This window comes from Mandrillus leucophaeus, unplaced genomic scaffold (genome assembly GCF_000951045.1).
Source record: "Mandrillus leucophaeus isolate KB7577 unplaced genomic scaffold, Mleu.le_1.0 Scaffold499, whole genome shotgun sequence".
Taxonomy (NCBI): domain Eukaryota; kingdom Metazoa; phylum Chordata; class Mammalia; order Primates; family Cercopithecidae; genus Mandrillus; species Mandrillus leucophaeus.
Window position 1 is genome coordinate 678,040 of NW_012105353.1, and position 13,167 is coordinate 691,206.

The window sequence follows — 13,167 nt, forward strand, 5'->3', positions numbered from 1 at the left end:
CACCCCAGTAAGTCATTGGCACATGCTTCCAAATGAAGGTAATTTCTAAAAGACATACAGATTTATAGGTGCACTTTAAAGGACATTGGGGCTTGGAGAGAGAATTCATTTTAGATTGTAAAACCAACTAACATTTGAGAACCTTCTAGGGCCAGGCGTTTTCATTATCACGGTAATGCCATAGAACAATAGTATAGCTTTTCCCATTTTTAAAATGGGCATTAAGGACATAGGTGACTTTCCAAGTGTCACACAGTGAGTGGCATAATCAGAGTACAATTTGGGTCATGCCCATACATCACATTGCCAGTGATTACCCAAGGAAAATGGCGTACATGTGAGGAGGAGGAACGTTAGAAAGGTTAAAACAAGCTCTTGGACTTTACAGAATTTTCCCGTACTGCTTCGAGCTCTTTATCACTACAACATGAACCGTTCATCTGTCTGTGGATAAAAACGTCTAAATGCCACTTAATTTTCATATATCAAAGAAAGCTTAAATAGATTTCTAAAGATTGCCAAAATAAATGGAAATAAATGTTTTAATTTATTAAATGTCAAGTTTCTGTTGAGCATTTTCTTCCATTTGCTGCTTCATAAGTCACATACCAATTAGAACCCAATTGGTATGACTTTTTGAGTTCATCGTCACTGCTCTTAAATTGCTGACTAGCACATTCGTGGCCATTGAGACACTTCCCATTTTTCCTAGCTTTCGTTGGTTTTAAGTATTTATTCTGCTTAGGTTTTTAAAAGAATTGTCATTCAATAAGAATGATGGCTTGACTTTCTCATCGTGGTCATTTGTTCATTGAGGAGCATCTGTTTTCAATACAGAATGCATCACACATCAACACATCATTCGTTGCTGTATTACAGAATTTAAAGTCAAGCCTGGTTAATATTTTTTGGTAAATATATGGACCAGAGTGGATTTCCAGGAAGGATGAATCATATTATTAAATGAATGCTTGTTGAAAGGTATGTGCACGTTACCATGTGGAGCATTATTCTCGGCTGTCAGCACACAGTTCTCTGGCAATTTGCTTTTTGAGCATGTCATCTTCTAACAACAGTTGTATTCTCAAAAGGCTGGAGAGAGAGGAATTGAAAAGAAAGGCAGAGGAGGAAAGGCATCGCCTAGAAGAGGAAGCCCGAAAGCAGGAAGAAGAAAGGAAACAGCAGGAAGAGGAAAAGAAGAAACAGGAAGAGGAAGAGAAAAGAAAGGCAGACGAGGAGGCCAAGCAGAAGGCTGAGGAAGAGCTATTGTTGAAAGAAAAGCAAGAACAAGAAAAGCAAGAACAAGAAAAGCAAGAGAAAGCCATGATTGAAAAGCAGGTACTGTATGAGTCCTCAGATGGACTTTACTTGTGTTTTAAGGGCCTTGATAGTAGGTACAATTAGTTAAATTTCAATGACTCATAATATTTACTTGAAGTTTTTTCTTAAACTGGGCTGGTTATTAAGTATAAGTTGGGGCAGTTGCAGTGAAGTTGGTAATGTTTGCCATCTGTCAGTTTGGGTTTCCCAAAGGCAAACCCTGGGATAAGAATTTGGGTGCCAGCAGTTTTTTTTGCAAGCGAATCCCAGGAAGCCAGTAGAGGAATAGGAGAAAAGCCAATGGAAGTGCATTGATGCATGTGTTACTGTGGGTGACTGGAACACAGTCCCATTGGGAACCTCTGAGAGACTGTGGATCATGCTTTAGAATTGTCCAGCTGAGGGATGAGGAAACTGAACTACTTATCTACCATATCCTGCCCCTCACGGTAGAAGGGGAATTAACTCTCTGATCTGGCCACATGCACACTTCATGGTCCAAGCCTGCCTGCAGACACAGAAAAGCCTTGGCCATGTATGAGAACTGTCTGCAGGTGATTTGCATGGTGAGCCAGGGGTATATGAATGAGGTCCAGCCATGTTTGCTGTGTCATCTAGTGGTTTGTGTAAATCCACGTTGAATATTGGAGCAGCATCCATTTTAGGGCAGATGATGAAATGAAGGAATATGTGCAAAGCCAAGGAATTACCACACTGTTTTCTTAGCTTATTAAAGCTTTGCCTTGATTTACCTGTTTCTGTTAGAAAGAAGCAGCAGAAGCAAAGGCCCGGGAGGTAGCTGAACAGATGCGTCTCGAGAGAGAACAGATCATGCTGCAGATTGAGCAGGAGAGACTGGAGAGAAAGAAGGTAAGGGCTGAGGGATCAGGAAAACTTAGGGTAAGTGAATAGGAAGTAAATCCAGTTCTCTTCTGCAGTGATTGGATATAATGATCCTAGGATTGTCAGTTAGGTCAAGTTCATTGATACTACTGTTCAAATCTTCTATGTCTTTATTAGTTTTTTGCCATATCGTTCTATCAGTTATTGAGAAAGATTGTTAAAAACTCCATCTGCGGCCAGGCATGGTTGCTCACACCTGTAATCCCAGCACTTAGGGAGGCAGAGGCGGGAGGATCACTTGAGCCCAGAAGTTCCAGACCAGCCTGAGTAATACAGTGAAACCCTGTCTCTACTAAAAATACAGAAAATAACTGGGTATGATGGCATGTGTCTGTAGTCCCAGCTACGTAGGAGGCTGAGGTGGGAACATGACCTGCACTCAGGAAGTCAAGCCTGCAGTGAGCCAAGATCGTGCCACTGCACTCCAGCCTGGGGAACAGGAGTGAGACCCTGTCTCAAATAATAGAAAAAAAAAACAATTCCATCTGTGATTATGGATTTGCCCATTTTTTCCTTTCAGTTCTGTCAGGTTTTGTTTTATATGTATTTATCGTGATATGCCTTTGGCTCTAGTGATATTTCTTGTCTTAAAGTCTACTTTGACAGCACCCCTCCCCCCATGCTTTTTTTTTTTTTTTTTTGAGACAGAGTCTCACTCTATTGCCCATGCTGGCGTGCAGTGGTGCGATCTTGGCTCACCACAACCTCCCCCTCCCAGGTTCAAGCGATTTTCCTGCCTCAGCCTCCCAACTAACTGGGATTACAGGTGCACACCACTTACACCTGGCTAATTTTTGTATTTTTAGTAGAGGTGGGATTTCACCATGTTGGCCAGGCTGGTCTCGAACTCCTGGACTCAAGGGATCCTCCTCCCTTAACCTCGCGAAGTGCTGGGAATATAGATGTGAGCCACTGTGCTTGGCCTGACAGCCCTTTTATGATTAGTGTCTGTATGTCAAATCTTTTTCACCCTTCTACTTAAAACTTCTTCTGTGTGTTTTTATAAGTAAAGAGCATATAGCCAGGAATTGTTATTTTAATTCTGTTTGACAGTCTTTCTCTTTGTCTTTTAGTTGGAGTGTTTAGTCCATTTACACTCACTGTACTTATGGGTAAAGTTGGGTTTAAGGAGATTGATTATAAAGGCGTATTCTCATGGTATCCTAGGCCCAACCTGGGCTTTGTATTGCTATTGGCCTGGGACCCAGGAGACCAACCTGTGGTCTTCTCCCCTGTGATGCACCTCAGCCTCACTTTCTGTAGGGTGATCCTCTTTAATGGCAGGTGGTAATTTGTTGATTTATAGGGAGCCTAAGGAGAAGAAGGAGAAACATGGGACATAAATTGAATATTGATTCTAGATACGTACTAGTTAACTTCTCAAGCATTTGACCTTGTCCATGGGGCCAGAGGTGTACATCTCCAAAACTAGTGGAAAACCTTTCTATGCTTGTTATCCTCTTCTGACATTTGTCTTTTACAAGTTTTCTGAGAAATGTGATGTTGCATGTAAACCAAGCTACTTTATGTTTTCGGTTTTATAGTCCTCTTACTTGATTTTGTTTTTTGTTTTTAGAGAATAGATGAAATCATGAAGAGAACAAGGAAAAGTGATGTGTCTCCACAAGTGAAGGTAGGAATTCAAATCACCATTTTAATAGTTTATGTACTAAGTAGAAAAGAACAGCAGAATACACTCAGTGAAATCGTAGGTCTTGGAGAGGATTAGCCAGAAAAAAAAATGCAGTTTTCCTGCTTTGTTCCTGGCTAGGTTAAGGAGGGTTAGGTACCTGAAAAGAAAGAGGGGCTTCAGAGATGGGATGGGTTAAAGATTTCCTTAGAGTAATGGGGGGTGGGATGAAGAGAGAGGCATAGTAGTCCATGAATAAAAAACAGAATGCTGACATAAAAATACATAAGAATAAGGGAAACACAGCTGAAGATTTAAAGAATTACCACAGAACAGGCAGATGGTCCAGGCTCAAAATATCATCGGATGCTTTTAAAAAGCACTTTTTTTTCTGTGTGATGTCAGCCTTCCCTCACTTCATTCACCTTCCATTTGTTTTCAGAAAGAAGACCCCAAAGTGGGGGTCCAGCCTGCTGTGTGTATGGAAAATAAGACAAAACCAGTTGTCCCCAACAAAATGAGTGAGTGTGACATCTGGTTCTTGGGTTCTTCCTTTTAGTAGCAAAAGCTCATAAGACTTCTTGCAGGGTAAACAGACCCATAGATCCCAAGAGGGTGGCTGCTGGCAGGGGCCTGTGCAGTTTCCCTTCCCTGGGGATGTGTCTCCAGCACAGGGACTGTCAGCTCCACTTGGGAATCCACTGGGTTCCTTGGTTACTCCCATAATCCCAGCATAGGAAGCACTCTGGCTGCTGGCTCACAGTGCTTTCCAGGGAGCTTAACTGCTAGTCAGGTTTTATGACTATTAGGACCTGACTCTGCTCTTCTCCAGAGGTTCTGCACAGACACTGATAATGTGATCTGTCTTCTCATCCCCTGTGTGAAGGTGATTATGTGGGGTTATTTGTGGCTCCTTCCACAAAAGATGCTGCAGTATCAGTGAAGCAGAGCATTAAATTAATTGCCTTGATCTATATTTCCATTACTTTATTTAGACATTTTATGATTAATACAAGGGACTTTGTGTTCTCGATCAGAAATCAATGGATTGAACACCTGCCAGGAAGTTAATGGTCTGGGTCACGCTGCCCCAGAAACTTATCCCCAAGACATTTTCTCTAATGGGCTTAAGCCAGCTGGGGGACTCATTCATCTGGATGGCCTTGATGGGAAATCAAATAGTCTGGATGATTCAACTGAAGAAGTTCAGTCTATGGATGTGAGGTATATTCATTTCTTTTGCATTTAAGCCTCATCACTTCTCCAGATACTACCCTTTCTTTTAGTTGGTTTCTTCATCTTTTATACAACCAACTCACCTAAAGCAGGTTTGATTGACGTTATGGGAAAGCTCTCGGTGGTATAACATTCTAGTGTCTTGCGTCAGGTTCCCTAGAAGCAGAGCCTGAAACAGAGTTTCTAGGGCATGTGATTTGTTAGAGGAAAGCTCTTGGGAGTTTTTCAGGAGAAAGGGGAAGGAGGGAAGTCGCTAAGCAAGGATGCCTTCTCACCTGACCCCATGGGGGCTCTGGAGGATGAATTTCCACCGGAGACAGTTCCCCTGTGCTTCTGCAGTTCTGGTTTTTCTAGATTCTTCTTCTTTTTTTTTTTTTTTAATTCTTTTTTTTGAGACGGAGTCTCGCTCTGTCACCCAGGCTGGAGTGCAGTGGCCGGATCTCGGCTCACAGCAAGCTCCGCCTCCCGGGTTCACGCCATTCTCCTGCCTTAGCCTCCCGAGTAGCTGGGACTACAGGCGCCCGCCACCTCGCCTGGCTAGTTTTTTGTATTTTTTAGTAGAGACGGGGTTTCACCGTGTTAGCCAGGATGGTCTTGATCTCCTGACCTCGTGATCCGCCCGTCTTGGCCTCCCAAAGTGCTGGGATTACAGGCTTGAGCCATCGCGCCCGGCCTAGATTCTTCTCTAAGATCTCACAAGAAAGAAAAAGAAGAACCTGGCAGCAGCCTTACTCTGGCTGTTAAGAGATTCCTGATGATAGGCCCTCAGCCCACCACTCTTCAGAGGCTGGACTTGCTCCTTTGCTAGGCCTTACAGCTGGCACAATTATGAAATGCCTCCTTCCATCTCTAGGGAGAGGAAGAGAGAGAGAGAAAGAAAGTCAGGCTTGGCTGTGCTGGAGCTGGATAAGTCACGGTGGATTGGAAGCCTCACTTTAGAGAGGAAGCGCAGAGGGTGAGGTTGGCTTTGCCAGTGATGACGTGGTCTGTGGTGGGATCCTTTCATGATGGGTCCCCCAACCTTAACTGAGCACTTCAGGCAGTTTCACATGAACTCTTCTCAGCACGATCAGATTCACACTCACAGGAGCCCTGGCAGAGAGAAATGATTGTTCCCATTTTACTGGCGAAGAAACTGAGGCTGCAGGAAGGAAAAACAATTCTCCCAAGGTGGCACTACTGGAAAGGTAGCACTGGGAGCAGTGTTAATTAGGGCTCTTCCTCAACTTGCTTGAACTTTTGGCATTGACTTTCTGTCTGAATGTCCTATTTAGAAAGTTCTGGAAGTTCCTTGCTTCTTTGTAGTAGAATGCTGGTGCCTGTGGGTTTTTGTCCTTTCACCCTTTGGGCATTGTGAGCTTGGCCATCACAGCCCTGCTCAGTCTGCTTCCGTGTTCTCATACAAGGGGCCTTGTGTCCACCATCTGTCCTTCTCAAATTTGAACCCACTTGTATTTTTTACAATGTGTTACACAAAAACTCCGACTCTAAGTCCTTTTTCTTTAGAAGAGTAGTATAACAAAATATTGCAAATAGAATTAATATGTTGTGCTGTGTTGTCTGTCTCTCTCTCTCTTTCTGCCTCTCTCTCTCATTCATCTCTTCTAGTCCTGTTTCAAAAGAAGAGCTTATCTCTATCCCAGAATTTTCACCAGTGAGTGAAATGATTCCTGGGGTGTCTCTGGACCAAAATGGAACTGGTAATGCCCGAGCACTTCAAGATCTCTTAGATTTCACTGGTCCCCCCACATTCCCCAAGAGATCCAGTGAAAATCTCAGCCTGGACGACTGTAACAAAAACCTTATCGAAGGATTTAACAGTCCTGGCCAAGAAACTCCTCTCAACACCTTCTGTTGACAAATACAGCATCTCTTTAATAAAAGGTACAGTCTTTTGATCATATTCTGACTTCATAACCTTTTAACTGGGGTTTGTGAAGATAGGCCTCTTGGATGGTCAAATTTTATTTGAAAAATGCAAACATTAATATATTATAGTATACTACAGCACACACAAGAATTGAGACAGATTTCAAGTAATTCATCTGCAAGCCTTCAGCGCCGAGCCGCCTTGTCCTAACCCTGCTGTTTAGGGTGTGTAGAGGGTGTGTAGATGGGAAGGTTGAGAACACTGGCTAAAGGTTTGACTACCAATCCAGCCTGAGTAGCTTTTTTATGGGTGAGGAAAGAATACTGTAGTAGTGTTGCAAGGTGATATGAGTAAGATGAATTTCCCCACCTCTAGTTTTGCTCAGTGACATCCCACATTCTATCTAGAATCATGCATATACATTGCGAGTGTTGGGCCACATGATTTGCTATTCTCTTGACCCATTCTGGATTCTTCCAAAGCAGACATCTATTCTTCGATCATACCTGAGGGAGAGAGAACTGCAGTTTTTGTGTCTCGAAGGTTTTTTCCCCACCTTTGGCCTTTTTTTTTTTTTTTTTTTTTTTTTTTTTTTTTTTTGCCAAAGTGCTTCCAGAAGCTATTCTCATTTGAGTAAGAGTATCTATGAGTTATATACACTCTGCAGTAAGGTATACTTCGTTATATATGCATCACATTTGATTTACTTGAGTTTGGAGCTTGTTTTTGAATAAGGAAAACATAATTAGAGTCTGTCACCAAATCCTTTAATAATTTAATAATTCCAATTGCTCCTCCTACTTTAGATTCTGTTTTTGTTTCAAGAGAAGGGATCTCACTCTTCTCCAGGCTGGTGTGCAGTGGTGCAATCACAGCTCACTGGAACTTCAAACTCGTGGGCTCAGGAGATCCCCTTGCCTCAGCCTCCTGAGTAATTGGCTCATAGGCACATGCCACCAGGGCCAGCTAATTTTTTTTAGTTTTTGTAGAGGTTGGGTCTTGTTATGTTGCCCGGCTGATCTTGAACCCCCGGCCTCAAGTGATCCTCTCTCCTTGGCCTCCCAAACACTGGGATTACAGCCTTGAGCCACCATGCCTGGCGTCTATTTTAGATTTTTTTTTTTTTTTTTTTTTTGGAGGTGGAGTCTCGCTCTGATGCCCAGGCTGGAGTGCAGTGGCATGATCTCCACTCACAGCAACTTCTACCTCCCAGGTTCAAGCCGTTCTCCTGCCTCAGCCTCCTGAGTAGCTGGGATTACAGGCACATGCCGCCAGACCTGGCTAATTTTTTGTATTTTGGTAGAGACGGAGTTTCACCATGTTGCCCAGGCTGGTCTTGAACTCCTGAGCTCAGGCAATCCGCCCGCCTTGGCTTCCCAAAGCGCTAGGATTACAGGCGTGAGCTACCACGCCTGGCCATTTTAGATTCTTAAAAGCATTTTTGTATTCTCGGCATTTTCTCAGTCACTTTATTTTTTATACTTCACTCCCATAACAAATTCAGTGGCCAAAATAACTTAGTCCAATGTTTTTATTTTTCAGATGAGGAAACAAGTTGGAGAGGCTACAGAGGTGAGGTCACTGTGTTTTTTGTATACTTGTTTCTACCTAACCTCAGCTCTTGCCTATAAGACAAGTTTGAGAGACCATTTCTCTTGGTTCTTGGTGTGTGATGGGTCACTTTTAGAGTAAACAATATCACTGGTTTGGAAAAGCAGCTGCCTTCTTGGACACTTAAAATACTAATTCACCTGAGCATTCTAGTTCCCTGACAGTTAAGTGGCTTAATATTTATTAAGAGTTTTTTTTGTGTTTTTAACATACTTTGACTTTAAAATTAGTTTCCCTTCAGTTCACTTACCTCACTATACAGTAGGGAACAGAGAATCCACAAAATTTATTAGAGTATTCATAGATCCTCAAATTTATTTCTTACATCTCTAAAAGAAATGCAAAACCCCTATCCAAAAATGAAAATCTCGACTAAATCATTTTATTCACACTGCTTGTATATTTTTAATTATGATTGGGTCTATTTGTCAAATTCTTCTCTACCAAAAGTGGTACCACCCCCACCAGGGGACGTTTGGACATGTGTTGATGGTTTTTGTTGCCAGAGTGGCTGGGGGCATTTGAAAGATAAAGCTTGAGACATTAAACATCTGCAGGTTTTAGGAAAGTTCCGTACAAGGAAAATTTGACCCATCTAAAAGAATAGTCCTGTGTAAAATACTGTATCACTTCTGTTGAGAAATACTGTATAAGCCCAGGAGGAAAGTATAATTAGCAAGAAGGTAGAAAGTGCCACAGCGTGTTGTGATCGTTTTAGTGAGAGAATAGTGCTACAAACTGCAGAGTACTTGGTTTTCCCTTTGATCTCATCTGGTTTTGTTTCTGAATTGACACAGGTGTTTGGAGAACCCGTAAAGCTGCTGATAGTCAAATCCGAGCTGCCAGCCGCCTGAAGAAGCTTCTGTCACCCTTACCGCTGGATCCCAAATTATTAGCTTGGAATGTAACTGTATTCCTAGGTAGTATGTCAAACACTGGCCACTCTTGGTAGAAACCTTGAGACTTTCACCTTGTTGGGCTTTAGCAAAGTTTCCTTTTACAGTTCTGTTTATGAGCTTCAGCTGCTGATAAAGCACTTCCTGAACTTCTCTATTATCATAGTGACCCTCTGAATGACCTGAGTGACTGGCTCGGCAATTCGCTTTATAACCGTTCTTATTCCCAAAGTGGGAGCACATAAACATTTAGATGTCTTTTCCTGTAAAATATTCTAGACATTTACCCAAACTCTAGTTAAACATATACTCAACTTGCACTGTATATCTCCCTGTCTTTTTTGAGACAGAGAAGAAATTCAGGAGGTTCCCCATCTCCAGAGTTTCTCTGTTTGAAGGCAGTATCAAGAAGCCTTTAAAAAGTTATTGTTAAGCTTTGCCACCCGCAAAAATGCATTGCCCCACGTTATTCTTTTGGGGGTAAAGTAGTAAGTTTGGTTGAGGAAGGAAGTCAAAACAGTCAGTAATGATTTCTGTTCTCTTATGCATATTCGTGTATACATGGGCAACTGAATCTAGCAAGGACTCTTTCATGTCACACCTTAAAATCTTCACGCTGTAGTCACTCCAGACCATGGAGTGACTTTCCAGCTGAATGAATCCTATGTCTCACGTGCAGGTGGTTGGTTTTCAATGTTCTTGCTATTTTTTTTTTTTCTGTTGGATCTTGGGAGTTTTCTTTGTCTGCTCCTGTGTTTGCCCAGCTTTAATAAAACCAGGTGCAAACAAAAATCATAGCGTTCTGAAACAATAGGGGGCCCGCATTGGACCCAGTATGTCACTTTAGTGGACTTTAACATTAAGAAAAAAATCTGAATGGGAAAAATGACACTAGAATGTATACTCCACACATTTTATGCCATATAATGGTGTGTTTTCTTAATTTTGTTTTTTGTGGCGAAATGTGGCTTTCTGATTACAATGACCTTTTCTTCTTTGAAACTTTTTGTTTTGACTTGGATAATTAAGGGTTTGGAAAGATTCATAATTCTGAGAGAGGTTTACAACCAGGAGATACAAAGAAGTCTCAGTAGTCATCTTGTTCATGTGCTTTTACAGCCAGCTACATTTAAGAATGTATTAGTTACAGAAACTGTATGTGTATTTGTCTATACTCAATAAAGTACATGCTTCCACATAATGCGGTGCTGTCCATCTCGGCAAATACTGGCCAAGTCACTTTATGACAGGCACACAGAAACCATAGCATGGTCTGGCTTTCAAAAAATGCCTCTCATCTTTCCTAGAGCCTTATTTTGCTAAATGTCTGTTTTCTTGTGATTTGTTGTACCTCACAGCACCACTGTGACCGTGGTGATGCCTCATTTGCATGATATGTACATTGTGTTTAATGTGAAATACATTTTCATTGAAGAGTCTGATGACTTGCTAGCATTTTATTTTTTCTGTAAGCTCAACGTGCTGAAACCAAACCAGGCTTTTAAAAACTTGTGTAGAAGAAAACCGAAAAATCCTGTGTGGGTGTCCTTTCCCTGTCAAACTCATTAAAAATTCCTTTGTTGCCAGTGCCAAGTGGAGTCAACTGCATAAAGCTTATTAAGTGATGACTATCACTAGAACACAATGGACTTCTGAATATAGTAAAAAGTTGCTGTTCTTTCCTTTTTTTTTTTTTTTTTTTTTTTTTTTGGAGAGACAAGGTCTTACCATGTTGCTGAAGCTGCTCTCCTAGGCTCAAGTGATCAATCCTCCTGCCTTGGCCTCCCAAAGTTCTGGAATTATAGGCATAAGCCACCATGCCCAGCCAAGTTCCTGTACTTTCATACCACTAGTGCGAGGGCTTTCTAGCTAAGATACAGTTAACCTTACCATAATCTATGAGAACATTGCACATAGCAATTTGGCATTTAAATAAAATTATAATAGGAATGTTGACCCTTATTTTCAGGTAAGCTGAAACCCAGACCAGTTTTTTTGTATCTAACTCACAGGCTTTCCACTGCCTGGAGACAGTACCAGCCCAGACCAGAAGCCAGGTGGAAAGGACTGGAATTAAGAGACCCCTGTGGTAACTTCTGGGCTGGCGTCTCTTAAGCTGAGGGCCCAGTCATTGCTGCCTTCCCCAGTTCTGCTAACAAAGCTTCTGGTCAGGGCACAGAAGCAGACACTATTTCCATATGCAGGCCTCTGGGAGGGGCATTAGAAGTAACTTATGTCATCATGAGCTCTGGCCATAGGGCCTACATTGGTGGCCAGTCATTCCTAAGAACAGTTTCTTGTTTGTGAATATTGCGAATTTTTTCTTAGTATGTAAAGAACTAATTTGTCTCAAGAGGTATACCCATTACATTGGGGCACAGTACAGGGTGACCTCCATACTCATTCCTCAGCACTGTTCAGAAAGCACAATTATGGACCGGGTGCAGTGGCTCACACCTGTAATACCAGCACTTTCCAAGGCCGAGGCAGGAGGATCACTTGAGGCCAGGAGTTCAAGACCAGCCTGGGCAACAAAGCAAGACCTCTGTTCTGTACAAAAAAAATTTTAAAAACTTAGCTGGGTGTGGTGGCACACACCTATAATCCTAGCTACTTGAGAGTCTAAGGCAGGAGGATCACTTGAGCCCAGGAGCTCAAGGCTGCAGTGACCTATGATCACACCACTGTACTCCAGCCTGGACAATGGAGCAAGACCCTGTTGGCCGGGCGCGGTGGCTCACGCCTGTAATCCCAGCACTTTGGGAGGCCGAGGCGGGCGGATCACGAGGTCAGGAGATCGAGACCATCCTGGCTAACACGGTGAAACCCCGTCTCTACTAAAAATGCAAAAAATTAGCCGGGCGAGGTGGCGGGCGCCTGTAGTCCCAGCTACTCGGGAGGCCGAGGCAGGAGAATGGCGTGAACCCGGGAGGCGGAGCTTGCAGTGAGCCGAGATCGCGCCACTGCACTGCAGCCTGGGCGACTAAGCGAGACTCTGTCTCAAAAAAAAAAAAAAGACCCTGTCTTTTTTAAAAAAGCACAATTATGTAAGAAAATGAAGCAAGAACTCTTAGAAATGAGAAGCTTCACAAATGTTCTTTTTTCTGGAAACCCATGAAAAACTCTTAGAATGATTTCACAAAGAGGCCAACTATCAAAGAAAAATTAATAGTTTTCTTTTTGGGGGCGTGGGGGCACAGGGCCAGGCTGGAGTACAGTGGCATGATTATAGCTCACTGCAGCCTCGAATTCCTGGGCCCAAGTGATTCTCCTGCACCAGTCTCCTAAGTAGCTAGGAATACAGGTGTGCACCACCATGCCCAGTTAATTTCTTTTAAATATTTATGTAGAGATGAGGTCTATGTTGCCCAGGCTGGTCTTGAACTGGGCTCAAGCGATCCTCCCACCTTGGCCTCCCGAAGTGCTGAGATTACAGGTATGCACCACTATGCCTGGCCAGATGAGTCTTTTTCTTACATATCAGCAATAAACTGGAAATAGGTTCCAACAAAACCCATAAAATTCATAGAAATAAAAACTAGCTAAAATGAGAGGAATGTTAAAATTTAAGTGAATGAATGGGAAATCTTGTGCATATGAAGAAGGCTCATCCTAGAGGCAGCACTCACATTGGTTCCAGTCAATGAGATTTCATTTCAGCAACTTGAAAATAGAATTGTAGGGGCCGGGTGCAGTGGCTG

At 42.6% G+C, this 13,167-nt stretch overlaps 1 protein-coding gene across 5 annotated transcripts in view; it reads left to right on the top strand.

Moving 5' to 3' along the window:
* MAP7D2 (MAP7 domain containing 2) overlaps window positions 1-10,908 on the top strand; it is a 136,260-nt gene extending 125,352 nt beyond the window's left edge. For all 5 annotated transcript variants that reach the window (XM_011995789.1, XM_011995788.1, XM_011995790.1 and 2 more), the window contains 7 exons: window positions 1,092-1,338; window positions 2,086-2,190; window positions 3,800-3,856; window positions 4,296-4,374; window positions 4,891-5,077; window positions 6,698-6,973; window positions 9,368-10,908. In XM_011995789.1, coding sequence (XP_011851179.1) covers window positions 1,092-1,338; window positions 2,086-2,190; window positions 3,800-3,856; window positions 4,296-4,374; window positions 4,891-5,077; window positions 6,698-6,947 — 925 coding nt within the window. In that variant the 3' untranslated portion in view covers window positions 6,948-6,973; window positions 9,368-10,908. The remainder of the gene's footprint in view (window positions 1-1,091; window positions 1,339-2,085; window positions 2,191-3,799; window positions 3,857-4,295; window positions 4,375-4,890; window positions 5,078-6,697; window positions 6,974-9,367) is intronic.
* Window positions 10,909-13,167: the final 2,259 nt, after the last annotated feature.